Source organism: Acartia tonsa, chromosome 15, assembly GCF_053477335.1.
Source record: "Acartia tonsa isolate MP-2025a chromosome 15, ASM5347733v1, whole genome shotgun sequence".
Lineage (NCBI taxonomy): Eukaryota > Metazoa > Arthropoda > Copepoda > Calanoida > Acartiidae > Acartia > Acartia tonsa.
In genome coordinates, this window is record NC_137274.1 from 18,910,550 (window position 1) to 18,934,909 (window position 24,360).

The 24,360-nt window shown below is 33.5% G+C and overlaps 2 protein-coding genes across 6 annotated transcripts in view; both read left to right on the forward strand.

Annotated features, from left to right (window-relative positions):
- Positions 1–3,877, forward strand: part of LOC145307424 (phosphatidylinositol-3,5-bisphosphate 3-phosphatase MTMR4-like) — an 85,172-nt gene extending 81,295 nt beyond the window's left edge. For 3 of the 5 annotated variants that reach the window (XM_080149863.1, XM_080149866.1, XM_080149865.1), the window contains exons 33-34: positions 86–399; positions 577–3,877. In XM_080149863.1, the coding sequence (XP_080005989.1) occupies positions 86–297 (212 nt within the window). In that variant the 3' untranslated portion in view covers positions 298–399; positions 577–3,877. The remainder of the gene's footprint in view (positions 1–85; positions 400–576) is intronic. The other 2 variants (XM_080149864.1, XM_080149867.1) reach the window with 1 other exon arrangement.
- Positions 3,878–9,687: 5,810 nt separating this feature from the next.
- On the forward strand, positions 9,688–19,882 carry LOC145307265 (uncharacterized). The gene is made up of 9 exons (XM_080149633.1): positions 9,688–9,804; positions 10,837–10,912; positions 12,826–12,877; positions 13,354–13,369; positions 14,092–14,138; positions 15,360–15,398; positions 15,781–15,846; positions 18,179–18,232; positions 19,187–19,882. Exons 1-9 carry the CDS (start codon positions 9,717–9,719, stop codon positions 19,229–19,231), a joined length of 483 nt encoding a protein of 160 aa, XP_080005759.1. The 5' UTR covers positions 9,688–9,716; the 3' UTR covers positions 19,232–19,882.
- The last annotated feature ends 4,478 nt before the right edge of the window (positions 19,883–24,360 follow it).

Genomic DNA, 24,360 nt, shown 5'->3' on the forward strand with positions numbered 1-24,360 from the left:
TAACATCGTATTATAGACAGCTATCCGCGGACATGCTGCGGATAGTATGGCTGAGAACCGGTTCTAATCCAGCGGATATTTTCAGGAGAAAGAACAGATGACAGCTGCTCTAGCTCTGTATCAGATGGTGTCACAGCTGATGCTCATCCCAGCTGTGTTGATAGCAGCTGTGAGACAGCAGCTGTTATGTCCGCCAGCTGCAAAACCTTGGTGGAAGCCACTGGAGCCCCCAGTTTTGCTGGCCCCGAGGAGCCGACCCCCGGGGGTTTACAAAACTCCGAGAACGAACCACTATAAAAATGTGAAGAAATAAACAGAGAAATAATGAAGAAAAAAACAATAAATTTGTGATTTATATAAAAACAGTGAATTTTAGTGTTTTTTTAAAGGATTTTTAAGGCAAAATTACATAATCTTTTAGCGAATCCCCCCCTCCCCCCTTTAAAGTTATATAGCAAAAAGTCATGATTTTAAGAGGGGGGGGGCGATGGGGTAAAACTTAATGGGACTATTTGTGATTTAAGAAAAGAAAAAAATTAGTGGATTTTTTTGTGTTTTTTTTAAAGGTTTTTTAAGGCAAAATTACATAATCTTTAAGAGTTATATAGCAAAAAGTCATGATTTTAAGAGGTGGGTGTTTGGGGTAAAACTTTTTAGCTTAATAGGAATTGGATATGGGTTTATATCCCTTTTTATAAAGTAGTAAGCTTTTTTTTGTCTGTAGCAAAGAACTCGCCAACCGCTGAACGGAGATATGGTTCTCCTTTACAGTGAAGCTTCTTAAAGGTCCCAGGATGGATTTTGGCTTTTTTGTTATTATAAAGAAAAAGTCGTTGTATGGATTTAAGCTATTTTTCCGCCCTTTCATATCCCGTCGAATATTCCTAGATACTGGGGACGCAGTCGCTAGGTTTATATTTCCCTTTTAGCTTACAAATAAATAAAAAAGAATTGATTTTTTGTGGTAATTTTGCCTTTTTAAAAGAAGGATATTTGACGCTAAAAAAATATATAAAATGTGATATGTAAAAAAATGTACGAAATAAAATTACAGTCTGCTTGTATTAAATAAAGAAGGGGGGGGGGAGTTCTGACACTTTTTTCTAAATATGGAGTAAGGCTTTGTCTTAGCAGCGAGAGGATAGGTTATTTTCAAATATGTAAAGAACATGAAAAAAGATGCATATTTTATTTTAAAAGTTGACCTCTAACTTTTCAAACTTATTTTTTTTACCTGTCCAGAGACCACCTGGAGGCCTGCAGCACCTGAACCTGGAGGCCAAATCCAAATATAAGGAAACTACACCCCAAAAGGAAACTAAGACAAAACCTTTACTCCTTGTTTACGAAAAAGTGACAACCCCCCCTCCTTATTAATTGGGTTTCAGCGGTTTTTTGGGTCCCTAATGGAAATATAAAAAGATTTACCCTAAATATTAAGAGAGGCGTAGGTTTCTGTTGTGTGTTTTAAAAATAATAGTAGAACGATAATATTCACTAAATATGTGTATTTCTTATTGAAAAGAACAATATACACATTTTTTTCTCTTAAAGTTAACATATATTTTTAACGTTCTACTACTGTTTTTAACTTATAACAAAGAACCTTTACGGATTTTACCAGAAACCTACCCCTCTCTTTATCGCATAGTATTATAGACAGCTTTCCGCGGATATTAAAATGAAAAAAAAACAGTGTTGTTAGCCCCGAGTGGCCGAAGGCCCGGGCTAACAAAACTGATTTATATCACGATATTTCATTTAAATATTTGTAGAAAATAGTCTATGATACGTTGCTATACATGATTTTTCAGTATGGCTGAGAACTGGTTCTAATTCAGCGGATATTAATCGGTCTTTAGGCCATGCTAATAAAATGATTTTCTCCAAAATTGTAGAGAGGGATAAGGCAATGGTGTTTAAATTAATCTTACTAGCAGTTTACTTAGGAAGGGAGGTAACATAGGACTGAAAACTAGGGTTGGGCCGGATACTTTTTTGGCCGGATATCTGGCCAACGTTCGATATCGGGCAATTTACAGGATATCCGGCGTCAAAAATCAGCCGGATATCATGAAACCGGACAGTTTTAATATCCGGTATCCTGCCGGATATTGAAAATGGCCGGAAATCGGGCCATATAACCGACCAGACCGGATATCCATCCAGCCCAACCCTACTGAAAACTACCTTCTCTCATTAGTTGGCTTAAAAACTTTGGGAACTTATATTAAATTTGTTTATTGACTAGCAGTGTCCAAACTTTTCAACCAATAATCTTAATCAAATTTTGCATATTAGGGTCCCATTTTTATTTCCATTTTTGGACCAAACCGCTGGCACCCTTTTCCAGTAATACCATACCTTAAGATATTTTTCAGTATCAGGCTTCTAAACCGATTAATATCCGGCGGATTAGACCCGGTTCTCAGCCATACTGAAGATTTGTTTGTTTTTTTCAAATTATTGTTTAAACATAAGTGGGGGGGGGGGGGAGTCGTTAATTTTTTGTCAATGATAAAAGCACATGTATGAAATTTTATGAAAATTATTTGATAATAGTTATTTCTTGCATCGTGTTAAAAACAGGTTTCCGCGGATTTAAGATGTACAAAATATAAGATTAAAATCAGTTTTTTTTAGCCCCGAGATGCCAAAGGCACGGGCTAAAAAAACTGGTTTTAATCTTATGATTGTACATTTTTATATTTGTAGAAAACTGAATATAATACGATGCTAGACATAGTATATTTTTTGTATGGATAAGAACCGGTTCTAATCCACCGGATATTAATCGGTTTTGAATGAAAACGAGAAATAAATTTGTAATATTTACAATACTTAATTTTTGGGTCATTTAAAGTTTTTATGATATTTTCATTAAAAAAGCTTTTTGAACGCGATTGCTTATGATTTAAAAATTACGGGTATAGTCCTTTTCGTGGCATCGGCTCCTAAGGGGTGTTTCATCGTTTTTTCACAGTAGCTTTTCTCCTCTTTCTCCTGCAAGGGGTCTAACTCTGCGGGGCAGTCACCAAATCTAACTTAACCTAACATAATCTGAAATAACCTATAACAACTAATGTGAAAATACGATGAAACGCCCCTTAAGAGGCGTTGCCACGAAAGAGACTATAACCAAAATTACTTAATTTATAAAATTTATATTTAGAAATGTTTAAGATGCATTAAATAACAAACAAAAATGTTCTAATAAATTTTGGTAGATTTTTTTTTCTTAGAAAATAATTAAATTTTTGATTGCTTTTATGTTATTTATTTAAAGGAGGGGAGGGGGGGCATTTTTTATGCATAAAAGTTGAAAAATAGGGGGGGGGACATTGGACTGTAAATTACGCTGGTACTCAAAGTTTTATGGCCACGTTATCTGATGCCTTGGTTATAAAACTTTGGGTATTTTTATTATTGAATTCTAATTATTTGTTCTCTAACTAATGGTGTTCAAACGTTTCAACCAATGATTTAATTTTGGTAATAAATATCCCCACTTCCCCTCCCTCTCTTTGTATGACTAAAATGGAATGAACTAAGTGCATGTTATATCATTTATTAGGGTTGGTCCGGATATCCGGCTTGTCAGATACCGGATATTGAAATTATCCGAATTCTAATGCCGAATATCTGATATTGAAACTATCCAGATATCCGGCTGAATTATAATACCAGTGTCCGATAATTTGCCGTATATCGAACGTTGGCCGGATTTCGGATATCCGGCCTTAAAAAAAATCCGGATTTCCAGTTTCCGGTCCAACCCTATCATTTATTATATAGTTATTATTAATATAAATTAATTATAAATTGCAATGTCTTATAATATATATAAATTTAAATAATAAAGCTTATAAATTGATAATTCATGTATTCCATATATCTAAAGGAATAAGACAATGGCCGATTAATTGATTTACATTCCCAATGTTGACACACAAAGTGATCCCTTCTGTATGCTTAAAAAGGACATTATTATTTTTTTTATTGCAGAGATGCTTCGCCTCAAGCATTTTACCCAGAGAGGGGGTGGACATTGGACTGTTTATTACACTAGTCTCTAAAGTCATATAATGACGTTTTCTTATTCGTTGGCTTAACAACCTTAGGGACTTTTATTTAAATTTTGATTAGTTGGTTCATTAAGTTCAAACATTTCAACCACCAATTGTAATCTACATAAGGAGTAATTTTGTTTATCATAATTGGGGATGTACATTAATTTATTGGCCATTGTCTTATCCCTTTAGATCCCTGATTATACCCTTGGGTCCTAGGAATCAATGTTCTATATATCAAGAGTATATAGGAGGATTATATACATATAATAAAAAGTAGAACGATGTCTGTCTGTTTGTTTGTTTGTAGCGAAGGATCTCGCTAAACCGATCGGGTTCTCCTTTACAGGGTAGCTTCTCATAGGTCCCGGGAAGGTTTATAACTATTTTGAGGGGGGATGGGACTCACCAACCCCCCCAAAAAAATGAAAATTCCCCCCAATAAAAATGAGGGATGAGTGGGAAAGAAAACCCCTAAAAAAGAGAGGAATAATCCCTCATTTTTATGACGTAACATGCTGATTTTTTGAGGGACTTTTTTAATCCCCCCACCCACAAGATTTTTTTTTGTAAATTTTTCTTTTAAATCTAAAATGCAAAAAATTAGGTTGATCAAACCTCTTGGGGCAAAGCTCCTAAAGGCTAGGGGCAAGACCGTTTCACCTTTAATATAAAGAAGTAAGTTTTTTGTCTGTAGCAAAGAATCTTGCTTATTACTGAACTGATATAGTCCTCCTATACAGTGAAGATTCTTATAGGTCGTGGAATGGTTTTAGGCTGTTTTTTTGCCCTTTCAAATCTCTATGAATATAGAGCCCCTAGACGCTAGAGGCGCAGCCGCTAGTCCTATAATATAAAGAAATATTTTTGTTTGAAGCTAAAGATCTCAGAAATGACTTGTCCCAATGGTTTCTACTTTTCAGGGAAGCTTTAAAATTGCCATGGAATGGTTTTAGGCCATATTAGGGGGACTTACAGGAAGGTTAATATTGTTTATTATCCATTGTCTTATCCCTTAAGATCCCTGGGTTCTTTTCTTCTTGTAAAATATAGGGTTGAGCCGAATACCGGATATCCGGCTGATTTATAATGCCGGATATCTGGCCATTGTTTGATATCTGGCAAATTACGGATATCCAGCATTAAAAATCAGCCGGATATCCGGTATCCAGATAGTTTCAATATCCGGTACATGGCCGGATATCCGGCCCAGCCCTAGTAAAATAGAGCAGTTTCATCATATTTTCACGGTTGCTTTTCTCTTATTTCTAGCATCCTCGGGGGGGCTATAACCCTGCAGGGCAATCACCCAACTTAACCTAACCTAAAATAACCCTACAAAAGCTACTGTTAAAATACAACGAAACCCGCACCTTCGTTTCCTTCACATGACCCAAAAAAACATAACAGATAATTGGGAAGGTATTAATGACAATACAGGATAATGTTTAAGGACATACTGACATTTTTAGGACTTGATTATAGAGATGCTTCGCTTATGATATTGTACCTTATTGTAATAGGAAACAGTACTCTAAAAATCAGATCAATCGGTGGATTATATTACAGAAAAAATTGTTAATAAAATTTTAAATCAACATGTTTAAAATGGACGTAGGGACATTCTGGTAGTGATTATAGAGTTGCTACGCTTTCTAAATCGTACCTAACTATTACAGAAATCACCATGGAAACTTTGAAATCGATAGGACAATTCTAACATGCCTAAATTAACGAAAAAAGCTATATGTTACAGGCGTACGTACGGACGGACGGACCGACCCTAATTATAGAAAAGCTTCGGTTTTCAAAACATTGACAGATAATTGACACTGTGTTAATGTATTATTGACAGTTATAAATATCTTGGGTCCTCATTTTTGATAGTTCATTAATTTTGAGATTTAAAGCTACTCCAAAAATAATCAAATTTGTCAATTTCTTTCGAGTATCATTATAATAATGTAACAAGATGTTTGTTTGTCTCTGTGTCTGTGTATCTGTCTGTGTGTCTGTACTGAAGGATCTCGCTAACCGCTGAACCGATTGGGTTCTCCTTAACAGGTTAGCTTCTCATGGTTCCCGGGAAGGTTCATAACTATTTTCTTGGGGGGTGAGACACCCCCAACCCCCCCACCAAAAAATTTTCTTTTTCTTTTAAAACTAAAATTAAGAGTGGGGTCGACTAACCCCCCAAAAAAATTTTCTTTTAAATCTAAAATACGAAAAATTAGGTTGATCAAACCTCTTGGGTCAAAGCCCCTAGGGGCAAGGGGCGAAGCCGCTAGTAGACTATAATCAACGAGTATAAGATTTTCTTGATAAGAAGAAGATTGACACTCTTTTAATGTATTGACATTTAAAAATATGACGGGTCGTCATTTTTGACAATTTATTATTTTTAAGATATAAGCTACTACAAAAATAATCAAAATTGTCAATTTTTATTCGAGTATGCCTTAAGGAAAGTCTTATAATAACTTTTTTTTATTCGTTGGCTTAACAACTTTGGGGACTTTAGTGAATTTTGATGTATAGTTTCAACCACTAAACTTAAGCTACAGAAGAGGTAATTTTATGTATCATCATTGGGGATGTACATTATGTATTGGCCATTGTCTTATCCCTTTAGATCCCTGGTTTATTACACTAGTCCCCAAAGTCATATAATAACGTTTTCTGGCTGGCTTAACAACTTTGGGGACTTTTATTGAAATTTCATTGGTTGGTTTATCAAATTGAGTGTTCAAACGTTCCAACCACTAATTGAGATCTACAAAAGGGGGAAATTTTGTGTATTATCATTGGGGATATATATTAAATTGTCGGCCATTGTCTTAGCCCTATGGATTCCTCAATTTTTGTGCTTTAATGGATGTTGTCATCCTTGTTTATTTTGTTTTTATAAAATCAAGACATAACATATGGGTGGGATTTCCAGATTTTTAAAAAAAGATTTTAAAAACATGATAAGCATGCAAGGATCAAAAGGGATAAGACAATGGCCGATTATTTGATGTACATCCCCAATAATAATACACAAAATTACCCATCTGTAGATTTGAAATAGTGGTTAAAACGATTGAACACTCAACCTAAATAACCAACCAATTAATATTTACTGAAGAAGAAAATGCCATTATAAAACTTTGGGGACTAGTGTAATAAATAGGCCAATGTCCCCACCCTGCATGTGATATGCATGTCTGGCTAAAGTCTCAAAATTCTCAGAATAAAGGGAAAAAATGTTGCTACTCGTTGGCCCAATTAATAAAAATTATAACTTGTTCTTAAAAGCGAAGCTTGTCTTAAGTGGGCCGGTCCGAACGTCCATCCGTCCGTCTATAACAGATAGCTCCTACCGTTAATAAAGGCATGTTAGAATTGCTTAATCTATTTCAAACTGGGCATGGATAACATTTGATTTAATTTAAAGTGTAGCAACTCTATAATCGTTACCTAATATCCGTGGAGGTCCATTTGAAACATTCTGATTTTTAGTTATCTTATTCATGTGATTTTTAGAGTAATGATTCTTGGGATAATAAGGTAAAAAGTTAAAAGCGAAGCATCTCTATAATCACAGCCTATAAATGTATATTTTTCCTTAAACATTAACTTGTATTAAAATAATTTTATGTTCTGACTCTAGCAGAGAGAGAGGGGACAATTGGCTGTTTATTACACTTGTCCCCAAAGTTTTATAATGACATTTTCTTATTCATTGGCTTAACAACTTTGAGGACTTGAGTTAATTTTGATTGGTTGGTTAATTTAGTTAAGTGTTCAAGCGTTTCAACCACAAATTTTAATCTACAGAAGGGGTGATTTTGTGAATTGTCATTGGGGATGTACATCAAATTATCGGCCATTGTCTTATCCCTTTAGATCCCTGCCACTCAAGTGTTTATGTTCGTTTGTTCGCGGTTATGGATGTTGTCATCCTTGTTAAAAACGAAGCTTTTCTATAATTAGGGTCAGTCCGTCCGTTCGTACGTCCGTAACGGATAGCTTTTTACGTTAATTTAGGCATGTTAGAATTGTCCTATCAATTTCAAACTTTTCAAGATGATTCCTTTAGTAGTTAGGTACAATTTAGAAAGTGTAGCAACTCTATAATCATTACCAAAATGTCCGTACGTCCATTTTGAGCATGTCGATTTTAACTTTTGTAACAACAATTTTTTTATGGGATATAATCATTCGATTGATCTGATGTTGTCATCCTTGTTTTTTTTAATATCTATTTGTCTCACTATATACATATATATATTCTAAAATGTCTGGAAATAAATTTTAATCAATTAATTAGTCGACTTCCAACTATTTAAAAGTTAGGTTCATGTGACTCCACTCCAGTAAGGGAGGGGACAATGGGCTGTTTATTACACTAGCCCTCAAAGTTTTATAATGACATTTTCTTATTCATTTGCTTAACAATTTTGAGGACTTTTAAGAAATTTTGATTGGTTGGTTTATTAAATTGAATGTCCATACGTTTTAACCAATAATTGTAATCAACATGATTTTGTGTATTTACATTGGGGATATACATCAATTTATTAACGATAAATTGATGTACATCCCCAATGATGATAAAAAATTCCCCTTCATATATTTCATTTAGTAGTTCAACTTAATGAACCAACCAATCAAATTTCAACGAAAGTCTCCAAAGTTGTTAGGCCAAGGAATAAGAAAGCGTTATTATAAAACTTTGGGGACTAGTATAACAAACAACCCCAGTGTCCCCTCCTTCCTTGGACTCTTTCAGTAACCCAAAGTTTGATAAAAAAAGCTTTTTTTTTCCTTAAAGATTGTAGTATTAAAGTACCTTTATTTCTTTTTGATTGGTTCGTTCAAGCTAGCAGAATTCAAACTTTAAAACTAAGCTGAAGCTTTAAATCATTTTGATGGTGCGCTGAATCGGGGCGCGCCGAATTTCAGCCAATCACCGCGCGGCATATCATATAATGCTAAGCTGTGATTAACTGAAATTCGGCGCGCCCCGATTCAGCGCACCATCAAAATTATTTAAAGATTCATATCATTCACTTTGTCATAACGCTATGGGGGAAATATGATTTTTTTTTGGCTACTATTAAAAATATACATCTGCTTATGGTAAAGTAACAGGATGTTTGTCTGTCTGTCTATCTGTTTGCTTGTTTGTACCAAAGGATCTTGCTGAACTGCTGAACCAATATGGTTCTCCCTATACAGGGTAGCTTCTCATAGGTTTATAAATATTTTAGGGGGAGGCTACTATCAAGGGTTCCCAAGAATTTTTTTTAGTCATTAAATCTAAAATAAAAAAAAATGGGGTATTGTCCCTTTCATGGCAATGCCCCTTAAGGGGCGTCTCTTTGTATTTTCACAGTAGCTTTTCTCATATATCTAGACCCTGCGGGGGGCTCTAACTCTGGGGAGCCAATTGCCTAACCCTGGGATGCAATCACCTAACCCAATATAACCTAACCTATCAAAAGCCATTTTCAAAATACAACTAATTGCCCCTTAAGAGGCGTTGTCACTAAAGGGACTATTCCCTAAATTTGTTCTTGAATTAAACTTGCTTGTCCTCTAAGTGCCCCTAGAGGCCTCTAGGGGCTTAGCCACTAGTAACTATATTAATTAGAGTTTACAATGAGTGATAGTGGGGCTGATTCTAACTACTCCAGCAGTGGTACTTCATCTAACTACTCCAGTGGTGACTCATCAAGTTATTATTCAGGTTAGGAGTAGGGTTGGGCCGGATATCCGGTCATTTTCACTATCTGGCCGGATACCGGATGTTAAAACTATCCGGCTGATTTTGGACGCCGGATATCTGGTTATTTGCCGGACATCGAACGTTGGCCAGATATCCGGCCCAACCCTAGTTAGGATAATTCTAAATATCCTAGAACAACGCGGGAGTCCTAAACATCGGAGTGGAAACTTAACCTAACCTAACCTATTTAAAACTATCTTATAGGTTTTTAAATGCCTAACCCCTGCTGGGGGCTTATTTGTATATTCATATCTTAACCTAACCTAACCTGTATAGAAATACTTGATTAAAATAATATTTTAACACTCTGTTTGTCCACTCCAACGTTTGAAGTCATGAAGATTATTCAGGTTTCGATTATTAACAACAACAACAAGTTTATATGTCCTAGTAATCAGTATTGCAAAAATCACAGCAATAGGATAATATTATCACATGAAAAACTTTTCAATAAAGTGTAAAAAATCAAAAAAGCTATAACCCTACCAAGGACTGTAAATGCGAACTGTATTTGTTTAGTGGTTAGACAGATTCTTTCATTTTTTCTATTGTCTCCTTAAGGGGCGATTACATTAAAATGAATACTGGCCTGTCATTGGTCAATTAGAATGTATTATACTGGCCGGCCATAGTCAATTTAAATGTATACTAACCTGTCATTGTTCAATCAAAATGAATACTGGCCTGTCATTGGTCAATCAAAATGAATACTGGCCTGTCATTGGTCAATTAAAACAAATACTGGCCTGTCATTGGTCAATTAAGATTTATACTAGTCTGTCATTGATCAATTAAAACAAATACTGGCCTGTCATTGGTCAATTAAAACAAATACAGGCCTGTCATTGGTCAATAAAGATGTATACTGGTCAATTAAAACAAATACTGGCCTTTCATTGGTCAATTAGAATGTATTATACTGGCATTCCATTGGTAAAATAGTTTGTGTATTGGCCCCTTAAGAGGCGATATCACACAATTGATATTTTACAGGATCAGAATCTGATTCCGAGTTTGTTGCGGATCCGACGGTCATGACTCAACAGAGATTTAGGGATCTAAAGAACAGGTATGACACACACAGGGATATCAAGGGATAAGACAATGCAGGATAAATTAATATAAATCCCTAAATGATGGCACACAAAATTATCCCTTATGGTTGGACTCTACTAGTTTGGATGCAATCAAAAGTACCCAAAGTTTTAGTGTCAACAAAAAGAATAACGTGGTTATAAAACTTTGGGTACAAGTATAATTTACATCCCAATTTCTACTTTAACATATACTAACGGCTTCGCCCCTAGCCTCTAGGGGCTTTGCCCCAAGAGGTATAATTACATCTTCTATTATTTACCCAGCATAACGGATCGCAAATTAACGCACCTACCCAGCAGGAAAACATTTTCTTGATTAAATAACGAATTCGCAAAATTCGTAAAAAAGTAGTCTAATGTGTTCTCAAGAAAATTAATTTTTTTTTAGGGGGGGGGGGGTAAATTTTCATTTTTGGGGGGGTTGGGGGTGTCCCACCCCCCAAGAAAATAGCTTAAAACCACCACAGGACCGCTAGGTAGATACCCTGAAGAGTAGAATCCGGTCGTTTAAGTGGTTACTGAGATCTTAAGGGACGGACAGACAGACGGACAGACGGTCAGACGGACAGACATCGTTCTACTTTGTATTATAGATTTGTCCTGAAGTTTCAACCACTAATTGTAATTTACATAAATTTGTGTATCATTATTGGGGATGTACATCAAATAAATATCTCCCTCTCATTCTATCGTATGCTTGCTTTTATTCATATTTACATCAGGGATCTAAAGGGATAAGACCATGGTCGATAAATTGATGTACATTAGACTATATAAGTTTGAAAGAATTTTAATTAATATAATAGATTTGAAATCTGCATAAAATTTTAAGGGTTTTTTATTAAATTCGTTTTTTATTTAATTCTTTATTTAACGGCGCAAATACGATTTAAGTTAATTTATTTTGACCAATAGGAAAGCTAGATTGAAACCTACCCGCGCTATAATTGGTTGAATGATGTACGACACTTAAGCTTCTCAAATCAGAGCGCAGAGAGTTTTCAATCCACCAATCACAGATGTCAAAATTAATTAACTTAAATCGTATTTGCGCCTTTAAATAAAGAATTATATAAAGAACGAATTTTATAAAAAACACTTAAAATTTTATGCAGATTTCAAATCTATTATATTAATTAAAATTCCTTCAAACTTATATAGTCTAATGTACATCTCAAATGATGATACACAAAATAACCCCTTCTGTAGACTACAATGAGAGGTTGGAAACGTTTGGATACTCAAAAACCAATAACAGTCCCCAAAGTTGTTAAGCTAACAAATAAGAAAACGTTATGAATAAACTTTGGGTACTGGTTTAATGTCCCCTCCCTGCCTGACCTTTTTAATCCTTGTTAAAAGCGAAGCTTTTCTATTATTAGGATAGGTCCGTCCGTCCGTCCGTCACAAATAGATAGCTTTTTTCGTTGATTTAGGCATGTTACAATTGTCCTATCGATTTCAAACTTTGCATGGTGATTCCATTAGTAGTTAGGTACGATTTAGGAAGCGTAGCAACTCTATAATCATAACAAGAGTGTCCGTACGTCCATTTTAAACATGTTGATTTTTTTACTCTTTTAACAACAAATTTTTATGTTATTTAATCATCCGATTGATCTGATTTTTGGTATGTTGATTCCTGGGACAACAAAGAACAATATTATAAGCAAAGCAACTCTATAATCAAGTCCTAAAAATGTAAGTATGTCCATAAACATTATCCTGTATCAAGCAGTTTTTCAACAAATTTACTTACAATTTTGCTTCGACTCTTATACATTTATATTCTGATTATTCAGTTCTGACACTATACAAGTGTTAGTGTCCGTTTGTCCTACCGATTCAGTGCTTTGCTTTTATGGATGTTGTCATCCTTTTTTAGATGGAAGGGTATGGTGGACCAGGGGACTTCTCTGTATCAAAGATTTCTGGTGGTAAGTAATCATACTGGCCTACCATTGGTCAATTTAAATTAATACTGGCCTGCCATTAGTTAAATAAAATGAATACTGGCCTGCCATTGGTTAAATAAAATGAATACTGGCCTGTCATTGGTCAATTAAAATGTATACTGGCCTACCATTGGTCAATTCAATTGTTTACTGGCCTCTCATTTGTCAATAAAAATGAATACTGGCCTGCCATTGGTTATTTAAGATATATACTGGCCTGCCATTGTTAATTTAGTCTGTCTATTAGCCTATTATTGGTCAATTAAGATGTATACTGGTCTGCATTGGTCAAATAAATCATAAGATTAAAGATAAATCATAAGATTAAAGCCAGTTTTGTTAGCCCGTGCCTTTGGCATCTCATGACTAAAAAACTGGTTTTAATCTTGTGTACATTTTAATATCCGCGGAAAGTTGTTTGTAATATGATGCGAGAAGTAACTATTATTTTATTTTAGGAGCTTGAAAGCATCAAGGAACAATTTTTTAAAACCCATCAAAAGAAAATTTAAAAAGCATTTCTACACATTGATTAAGTCTGTGCGTACGTCTGTTGGTTAGGTTTCTTTTGACACCCCTCATCTCCCTCATTTGGTCATAATTAAGAACAATTTGACTTAACAAGACCATTTGACTCCCTCATTTTAATGACGTCACATGGCTATTTTTGAGTCTCTTTTTTCCCCTCTACTTTATGTTAAAATGTTTATAGTTAGAAATAACTGTTTTAATGTCTGCACATATACCAAGCATTTGGTCATAATTAATTTGACTTAATAAGAGCATTTGACTGTAAGGTGACACAACTTTTTAAAAAATGTTTGATTACCTCATATGGGCTTAGATGGTGATCATACCAGGAGAGCCAAATGTCTCCTTTTCTGTCCAAACACTCGGGGTATTAGATTAAGTAACACCCATCAGACAACCAACCCTTTGATTGCACGACCTTTGTCTGAGAAGTCCTAACTGTGCATAGTAATTAGTTGCGCCTGTTTTGGGCAAAGACATTCCCCCTACTCTAATTATTAATGTCGCGCACCTGACACAGTAGTAGAGAGAACCATTTTTAATGTCTTTAGTTATGACGCGGTGTAGGTCCGAGATTCGAACCTATCACCTCCCCGACGATGAGCGAGTGCGCTCCGTGTTGAGCCACGGACGCGGGTTTTTAATAATTGTTTTGGTGGCTGTACAGGCAGATCCTGCAGATCCAATTGCCTACAAGAAAGCTCTTGATGAGGTTTGTATTTTCTAAGAAAAATCATATTATACACAGCTTTCTACGGATATGAAAATGTACAATTAAAACCAGTTCTTTTAGCCCCCCCAATTCTGAAGGTATGTGCTAATATACCAAAACTCGTTTCAATATTATAATTGTACATTTTTATATTCATAGAAAACTGGATATAATACAATGCTCTATATAATTTTTCAGTATGGCTGAGAACCGGTACTAATCCACCGGATATTCATTGGTTTCAAAGCCATACTGGAAAAATATTACCATAACATTAATTTTTACTAAAGTTTTTTTTAAAACCAAAATAACAAGGATGACAACATCCATAAAAGCAAAGCACTGAAACGGTAGAACAAATGGACATTAACATTTGTATAGTGTCAGAACTGAATAATCATAATATAAATGTATAAGAGTCAAACCAAAATTGTAGGTAAATTTGTTGATAAACTGCTTGATACAGGATAATGTTTATGGACATACTTACATTTTTAGGAGTTGATTATAGAGTTGCTTTGTTGTCCCAGGAATCAACATACCAAAAATCAGATCAATCGTATGATTAGATTAGATTTGTTATTCTTGGGTGTATATACATAAAAAAATCAATAATGAATTAATTAAATGAATATTATATACATTTTTATATACAGTCAAATTTTGATTGATATGGTTAATTTATAAAAAATTTTCTTCCCAAATGGCAGTTTCCTAAAAGGTTGAAGTATGCAGTAATGTGTATTCACACATTGTTTTCATACAGGCCATATGAGTAAGACAAAAAAATTATAAGCAATAGATAAAATCATATTGGAAAGGATGAAAGATAAGGGCATACAAGTCTCACACCATTATTGCAATAATAGAAATTTTATAAATTTTCAACAAAAAAAATTATGATTAATTTATATTGATTTTTTGTTCATTGTGAAATCCCTTAAGATTCCTTGCAAGTAATTATCGAATAATTTTTTGTAATTTTCTGTCTGTCTGTCTGTCTCTCTCTCTCACTCACTATCTCTCTCTGTCTCTCTCTCTCTTCTCTCTCTCTCTCTCTCTCTCTCTCTCTCTCTCTCTCTCTCTCTCTCTCTCTCTCTTTCTCTCTCTCTCTCTTTCTCCCTCTTTCTCTCTTTCTCTCTCTCTTTCTCTCTCTCTCTTTTTCTCTTTTTCTCTCTCTCTAAATTAGTTAATTACAGAATAAATTTTTATATTTTTTAGATAGACGAGAGGATGGGATACTTTCTTGGATGTGCTGAGGTGAGCAGAATATAAGCCCTTAGGGGGGGGGGGGCGTCCCTCACCTATATTTTATTTAAAAAATAGTAAATCTAGGTTCAGGTATACCAAAAGTAAGATATAAGATAAGGTTGAGTTAAGCAGAATATTCACCCTAGTGGCATAGAGGTTGGGGGAGGGGGGGGGAGAGTCTAGATATATTCCCTAGATACATCAAGCTACTTTGTATTATACTACAGGACCAGTAGGTATATTCCCTTAAGAGTAGAATCCGATCGGTTCAGTGGTTACCGAGATCTTAAGGGACAGACAGACAGACATCCTTCTATTATTCTATGTATTATAGATAATAAATAGAGTCCTCTAGGGGCGTAGCCACTAGTTATAGTATTATTATATTTAGGCAGAATTAGAATGGGCTGAGCCACAGAGAGATGGGGATCCAAGAAGAATTGAGAGAAAGCTGGCAGTAAGATAGATAGATAGATAGATAGATAGATAGATAGATAGATAGATAGATAGATAGATAGATAGATAGATAGATAGAAAGATAGATAGATAGATAGATAGATAGTTAAATCTTTATCTCTCTATATATTTCTATCAATCTCTCTCTATCTATTTCTATTAATCTCTCTCTATATATTTCTATTATTCTATCTCTATCTATTTCTATTAATCTCTCTCTATCTATTTCTATTAATCTCTCTATCTATTTCTATTAATCTCTCTCTATATATTTCTATTATTCTATCTCTACCTATTTCTATTAATCTCTCTATCTATTTCTATTAATCTCTCTCTATCTATTTCTATTAATCTCTCTCTATCTATTTCTATTAAACTCTCTCTATCTATTTCTATTAATCTCTCTCTATCTATTTCTATTAATCTCTTTCTATCTATTTCTATTAATCTCTCTCTATCTATTTCTATTAATCTCTCTCTATCTATTTCTATTAATCTCTCTCTATCTATTTCTATTAATCTCTCTCTATCTATTTCTATTAATCTCTCTCTATCTATTTTTATTAATCTATTTCTATTAATATCTCTCTACCTATTTCTATTAATCTCTTTCTATCTATTTCTATTAATCTCTCTCTATCTATTTCTATTAATCTCTCTCTATCTATTTCTATTAATCTCTCTCTATATATTTCTATTAATCTATCTTTATCTATTTCTATTAATCTCTCTATCTATTTCTATATATATCTCTCTATCTATTTCTATTAATCTCTCTCTATCTATTTCTATTAGACTCTCTCTATTTATTTCTATTAATCTCTCTCTATCTATTTCTATTAATCTCTCTCTATCTATTTCTATTAATCTCTTTCTATCTATTTCTATTAATCTCTCTCTATCTATTTCTATTAATCTCTCTCTATCTATTTCTATTAATCTCTCTCTATCTATTTCTATTAATCTCTCTATATATATTTCTATTAATCTCTCTCTACCTATTTTTATTAATCTATTTCTATTAATATCTCTCTACCTATTTCTATTAATCTCTTTCTATCTATTTCTATTAATCTCTCTCTATTTATTTCTATTAATCCAGGGAGTAAGGGAGGGGACAATGGGCAATTAATTCAATTTAAGGGTTTTTGAAGAAAGGCCATGAAGACCAGAATAATCCCGAAAATATGGTGGAAATTGTAAAGTGATTGTTGATTAAATCTAGAAAACCATAAACTAAGAAAAAAGTTCCAAGAAAAAAAGCAATCATTTGAAAATAAGATTACCAGTATTACAGACTGACATAACCATTTTGTAATTAATTACTAGAAATATTTCCCTGGATCTCTTCAGATGATAGGGAAAGAGAAAAGAGATTTGGGGGCAAGTGATGTGAACACGGAAAAAAGGGGCAGGCAGGCATGTAGCTGGATGGGCAAGTATATGACCCGCACGCCTTCCTGCCCCTTTTTATCCTGTTTATTTCCCCCACCTCCCTTCTCCATTTCCCTTTTTCGTCTACTTTTAAAAAGGAGGTGGGGATGAAGGGAGTGAAATATAGTATGGGAGGGGGGGCCGTGTATTTATATTTGAACTACTCTCTGTCTGCAAAACTATATATATTCAAAACTAACATAGCGAGTAACAGCATTTCTTGCGCAAGTCCCCAAACTCAGTCAGAAACTGCTAAATTCTTGCACATTCCCTTTAAGCCAGTCCCCAAAGTCTGAGACTCCTAAAGATTGAATATTCGATCCATTGTCCCCTCCCTTACTCCCTGTATTAATCTCTCTCTATCTATTTCTATTAATCTCTCTCTACCTATTTCTATTAATCTCTCTCTATCTATTTCTATTAATCTCTCTCTCTATCTATTTCTATTAATATCTCTCTATCTATTTCTAATAAATCTCTCTCTATCTATTTCTATTAATCTCTCTCTCTCTATCTATTTCTATTAATCTCTCTCTATCTATTTCTATTAATCTCTCTCTCTCTATCTATTTCTATTAATCTCTCTCTATCTATTTCTATTAATCTCTCTCTATCTATTTCTATTAATCTCTCTCTATCTATTTCTATTAATCTCTCTCTAACTATTTCTATTAATCTCTCTCTATCTATCTATATTAATCTCTCTCTATCTATTTCTATTAATCTCTTTCTATCTATTTCTATTAATCTCTCTCTATCTATTTCTATTAATCTCTCTCTAACTATTTCTATTCATCTCTCTCTATCTATTTCTATTAATCTCTCTCTATCTATTTTTATTAATCTCTCTCTATCTATTTCTATTAATCTTCTAAATATGTTATTATACTTTTTTTTAGGTGGTCGCAGAAGAAATGACAGACTTCCAGCATCTTCTAGATGACAGAAATCCGGTAAAACTTGATTTACAAAAAATTAGTCAATCACAAATAGTTAAATTCTTGGGATAAAGTTAGCTTTCAAGAAATTTTATTATCGATAAAATTTCATCGCTTCAATTATTTAATTGTAGATAACAAAACAGATAACGGATAACGTATTATCTACTACTAGCGGCTACGGCCCTAGAGGCCTCTAGGGACAAGTTAAATGCCTTTAAAATCTGTGTGAAAATTATCTATTTAATAGAAATATTATTTTCGCCGTTAGATTGTGCTAGTTATGTTTTATAAAAATATCCACAGGGTGGTGTTTTTTATTTTTATTATTTTTGGCGATTTATCTGGAGAGGGTGGTGGTGCCCTCCCACAAAACAGCTATAAACCTTCCTGTGACCTATGAAAAGCTAACCTGTTAAGGAAAACCCGATTGGTTTAGCGGTTAGCAAGACAGACAAACAGACAGATAAATAGACAGACAAATAGACAGACAAACAGACAGACAGACAAACAGACAGACAAACAGACAGACAAACAGACAGACAGACAAACAGACAGACAAAGAGACATACAAACAGACAGACAAATAGTCAGACAAATAGACAGACAAACAGTCAGATAAACAGACAGACAAACAGACAGACAAATAGACAGACAAACAGACAGACAAACAGAAAGACAAACAGACAGACAAACAGACATACAAACAGACAGACAAACAGACAGACAGACAGACAGACAGACAGACAAACAGAAAGACAAACAGACAAACAGACAGACAAACAGACAGACAAACAGACAGACAAACAGACAGACAAACAGACAGACAAACAGAGAGACAAATAGACAGACAAACAGATAGACAAACAGACAGTAACAGACAGACAAACAGACCGACAAATAAACAGACATACAAACAACAAACAAATACACATCTTGTTACTTTATTATAAGGATGTTTTATTTCAGCCGAGGAATCAACAATATACTACTACAAAACCTTGGGCAAAGTAGATCGACAGATCCATAATGTTGTATACCCGGGCAGAACTGATTATGATATGATTGTCGTCATCCTTCGTAAAGGGGAAGCTTTTCTATAATTAGGGTCGGTCCGTCCATACGTCCATGTCTTTTTTGTTAATATAGACATGTTAGAATTGTCCTATCAATTCCAAACTTTGCATACTGATTCCTTTAGTAGTTAGGTACAATTTGGAAAGCGTAGCAACTCTATAACCGTTACCAAAATGTCCGTGCGTCCATTTTAAACCTGTAGATTTTTAACTTTTTAACAGCAAATTTATATGTAATATAATTATTCAATTGATCTGATTTTTGAAATACTGATTCCTAGGCCAACAAAGTACAATGTAATTCGTTAAACATCTCTATAATCAAGTCCTAAAAATGTAGGTATGTCCTTAAACATTATCCTGTATTTGCAGTTTTTCTACAAATTTCTTTCTATTTTATACATTAACGTTCTGATTATTTAGTTCTGACACTCTACAAGTGTTTATGTTCGTTTTTCTTAAAGTTTCAGAGCTTTGCTTTTATGGATGTTGTCATCCTTGTTATTGTATTTACATTTGCATCTTATATTTTTTGATTACATGACTCTGTTTAAAAATTTAATGCCCAAATAAATTAGTTTATGTTTTATCTTGTAGTAATTTATTGCATCCTATTATTGATAGCTTTCCGCAGATATGAAAATGAAAAATAATAAGATTAAAACCGGTTTTGTTGGCCCAGAAACAAAATGAAATTTCTTAATACTATACCTTATTTAAAAGTAACAGAATGTTCATGTGTTTGTCTGTGTGGACACAACCCAATCTTTCCAGATTTTGTATAATTTTTTGAGGAACATGACTCCAGTGACGTCATATTTTTCTTTCCCGAAAAAGGTAAGGGGGGAAGAAAATCTCTTCAAAAGAGATGGGAAAAAACCCCTTTTCTCCCATCTCTTTTTTTCTTATGCCTAAAGGATGGAATAGATATGCATATGACACATCTTGTAGAAATTCAATATTGTTATCTCAATCAAAGTTTACCATAGTTGTACATGATGGTGATTTTAACACATTCTGTCAACCTGAAGGAGCTCTAAAACTAATTGATGATGATAATCTAGATGAACACATACCTGTAGAAATGATCAACTCTTCAACCCAGGATGATACTCTAGATGAACACAAAACTGGTGAAAATATCAACTCTATTACAGAGGAAGACCATACAACTACAGCAGTCCATAAACCCTTAACACCAATAAGAAAGCACAAAAAGTGTTGTAGTATTTTGTAATGACTTTTTTTTTATCTTCAAGAAAATGTTATTTATACTTTATATTTGCTTAACAATAATGTAAACATGTGTAATACAGTAATATAATACAGTATAAACTTATTTATGCTTTATCTATAAAACTTTTTACAACTACTCTATAATTAATTTTGTAAGTAAGTCTTGGTTTAAACTAAAATATCATTTTTGTTACAGAGGGTTACTATTTCATTTTTATACTTATGATATGAATAAACAAGAATGACAACATCCATAAATACCAAGCTCTGACATTAAACAGTAGAACAAACGAACATAAATAATAATAAATAAAAAGAACATAAATTTCAAATTTTTAAACTAAATTTTATGTAATTTTTTGCAAAATTGCATAAATACAGACTTCTCATTTAGGACATACTTACATTTTTAGGGCTTGATTATAGAGATGCTTGAAATTTTGTACATTGCTGTCATTAGAATCTATGTTCCAAAAATCAGATGAATAGGATAATTATATCATATAAAAAACTGTATTTTAAAAAAGTTAAAAATTAGCATGTTTTAATGGTCATTTTGGTACAAATTAAAGAGATGCTAGGCTTTCTGAATCATACCTAATTTATATATATACAAATTATACTTTACTATTATATATTTATTATTTCTTTTTTTCACAAATCAGATCTTTCGGATCATTGCATCACATAAAAATTTGTTGTTGAAAAAGTAAAAAATCAACAGGTCTAAACGGACGTACGAACATTCAGGTAACGATTATAGAGTTGTTACGTTTTCTAAATCGTACCTAAGTACTACAAGAATCAAAATGCAAAGTTTGACATCGATAGGACAATTCTAACATGCCTAAATTAACGTAAAAAGCTATCTGTTCTGGACGGACGTACGGACCTACCCTATTTATAGAAAATCTTAGCTTATAAACAAGGATGACAACATTCATAAAAGCGAAGCCTTGAAACAGTAAAGCAAACGGACATTAACACTTTTAGAGTATCAGAACTGAAAAATCAGAATATAAATGTATAAAAGTCGAAACAAAATTGTTAGCAAATTTGTTGAAAAACTGCTTGAATAATGTTTAAGGACATTCCTAGGACTTCTGTTTCGGACGGACGGACGTACGGACGGACACTCCTTAATATAGATAAGCTTGGCTTATAAAAAAGTATTTTATAATACAAGCAAGCTTTATCTTTTATAGATAACGTTTTAAGCGAAGCTTTTCTTCTATTAGCGATTTTAAAAATTTCTGGTAACAATTATAGAGTTGATACCTTTCTGTAACAGGAATTAGCATGCAAAGTTAGAAATTTGTAGGACAATTTTAACATGTTTCAATAAAGGATATGAGCTAACCGTTATGTACTGATATACGGACGGACGGACAGACCCTAATTAAAGAGAAGCCATGAATCTAAAGGGATAAGACAATGGCCGACAAATTTATAATCATCCCCAATGGTGATACACAAAATTACCACTTCTTCAATTTTTGGCTTAATGAACTAACTAATCAAAATTCAATAAAAGTCCCCAAAGTTGTTTTGCCAAAGTTTTAGAAAACGTTATCATAAAACTTTGGGGACGAGTGTAATAAACAGCCTAATATCTCCTCCCTTACTAAAAAGAAAAGCTTGGCATTTAACAATGATGACAACATCCATACATATAAAAGTAACAGAATGTCTGTTTGTGTGTGTGTGTGTGTGTGAAGCGAAGGATCTCACTAACCACTGAACCAATATGGTCAATTAACCCCCCCCCCGCAGCGAGGGGCATATTTCCGCTGAATTAGAACCTATATAAATAATTTTCCACTGATGATATTCATAAAGCTTTATTATCCCGGGCCTTCGACCACTCAGGGTTAACAAAACTGGAAATAATATCATAATTTTCATTTATCAAACCTCAGACGATTTTATCTAATACGATGCAATATTTAGTATAATTTTGTAAGAATTTATAAGAAAAAAAAACCCTACAAATGGATATATTAATCCTTGCTATCCTTTCTATGATTAGGGTCAGTCCGTCCGTACGTACGTCGGTAAAGGTTAGCTCTTTGAGTTAATTTAGACATGTTAGACTGGTCCAATCGATTTCAGACTTTGCATGATGATTCCTACAACAGTTAGGTACGATTTAGAAAGCATTATCGTTACCAGAAAGTCCGTACGTCCATTTAACACATTTTAACCTTTTTGAAAACAATATAATATATGTTAGAATTATCCTATTCATCTGATTTTTGAAATACTGATTTCTATTCTATCAAAGTATAATATTATATTCGAAGCATCTCTATAATGAAGTCATAAAAATGTATGTATGTCCATATAATATATCCTGTATTTAAGCAGTTTTTCAACAATTTTACTGACAATTTTGCTTCGACACTATTACAATTATATTTTGATTATTCAGTTCTGACACTCTAAAAGTGATAATGTCCGTTTGTCCTACTGTTTCAGTGCTTTGCTTTTATGGATGTTGTCATTCTTATAATTATCCTATTCATCTTATTTTTAGAATACTGATTTTCAAAGTATAGTGTTATATGCGAAGCATCTCTATAATAAAGTCATAAAAGTCATGAGGTCCTTAGACAATATCCTGTATTTAAGCAGTTTTGCAACAAATTTACTTACCATTTCGGTTAGATTTATACATTTATATTCTGCATTCAGTTCTGACACTCTAGAAGTGTTAATGTTCGTTTGTCCTACCGTTTCAGAACTTCGCTTTTATGGATGTTGTCGTCCTTGCTTCATTAGAATTAAAATTAATAATTTGCGTTTTTTGTTTTGTTTTAGTTATATTTAAGCACTTTAAGTGAGGACCTATTTGTAATTATATTAAACAAGGATGACAACATCCATAAAAGCTAAGCTCTGAACCGGTAGGACAAATGAACATTAACACTTGTATAGTGTCTGAACTAAATAATCAGAATGTAAATGTATTAAAGTCGTACGAAACAAAATTGTAAGTAGATCTGTTGAAAAACTGCTTTAATACAGGATATTGGTTAAGGGCGTTCTTATATTTTTAAGACTTGATTATAGAGATAAAACTTTTTTGTTAAAAAAGTTAAAAAGCCACATTTTTAAATGGACGCACGGACTTTCTGGTAACGATTATAGAGTTGCTAAGCTTTCTAACCCGTAATAAAATACTTTAGGAATCATCATGCAAAGTTTGAAATCGATAGGACAATTTTAACATGCCTAAATTAACGAAAAGAGCTCTTCGTTACGGACGTACGGACTGACGGACCGACCCTAATTATAGAGAAGCTTCCCCTTCACGAAGGATGACGACATCCACAGGGATCTATAGGGATAGGACAATGACCAAAAGATTAATGTACATTCCCAATGATGACGTAGACAATTACCCCTTCTGTAGATTGAAATTAGTTGTTGAAACTTTTGAACACTCAACTTAATGAACCAACCAATCAAAATTCACTGAAGTCCCCAAAGTTGTGAAGCCAACGAATAAGAAAACTTTATATTAAGACTTTGGGGACTAGTGTAATAAACAGCCCATTGTCCCCTCCCTCTCTCTCTGCATTGTGACCCAATGATATAAGGACATTAAAACCAGGAAGGGAGGTGACATTGGGCTGTTTATTACACTAGTCCCCAAAGTTTTATGATAACGTTTTCTTATTCGTTGAATAAATAATTATATAACTTTGTTGTTTCTTTAAGTTTAGTGTCCAAACGTTTTAACCACTTCTTGTAATGTAAAGGTAGGTAATTATGTGTATCATCATTGGGATTATACATCAATTTATTGGCCATTGTCTTATCCCTTTA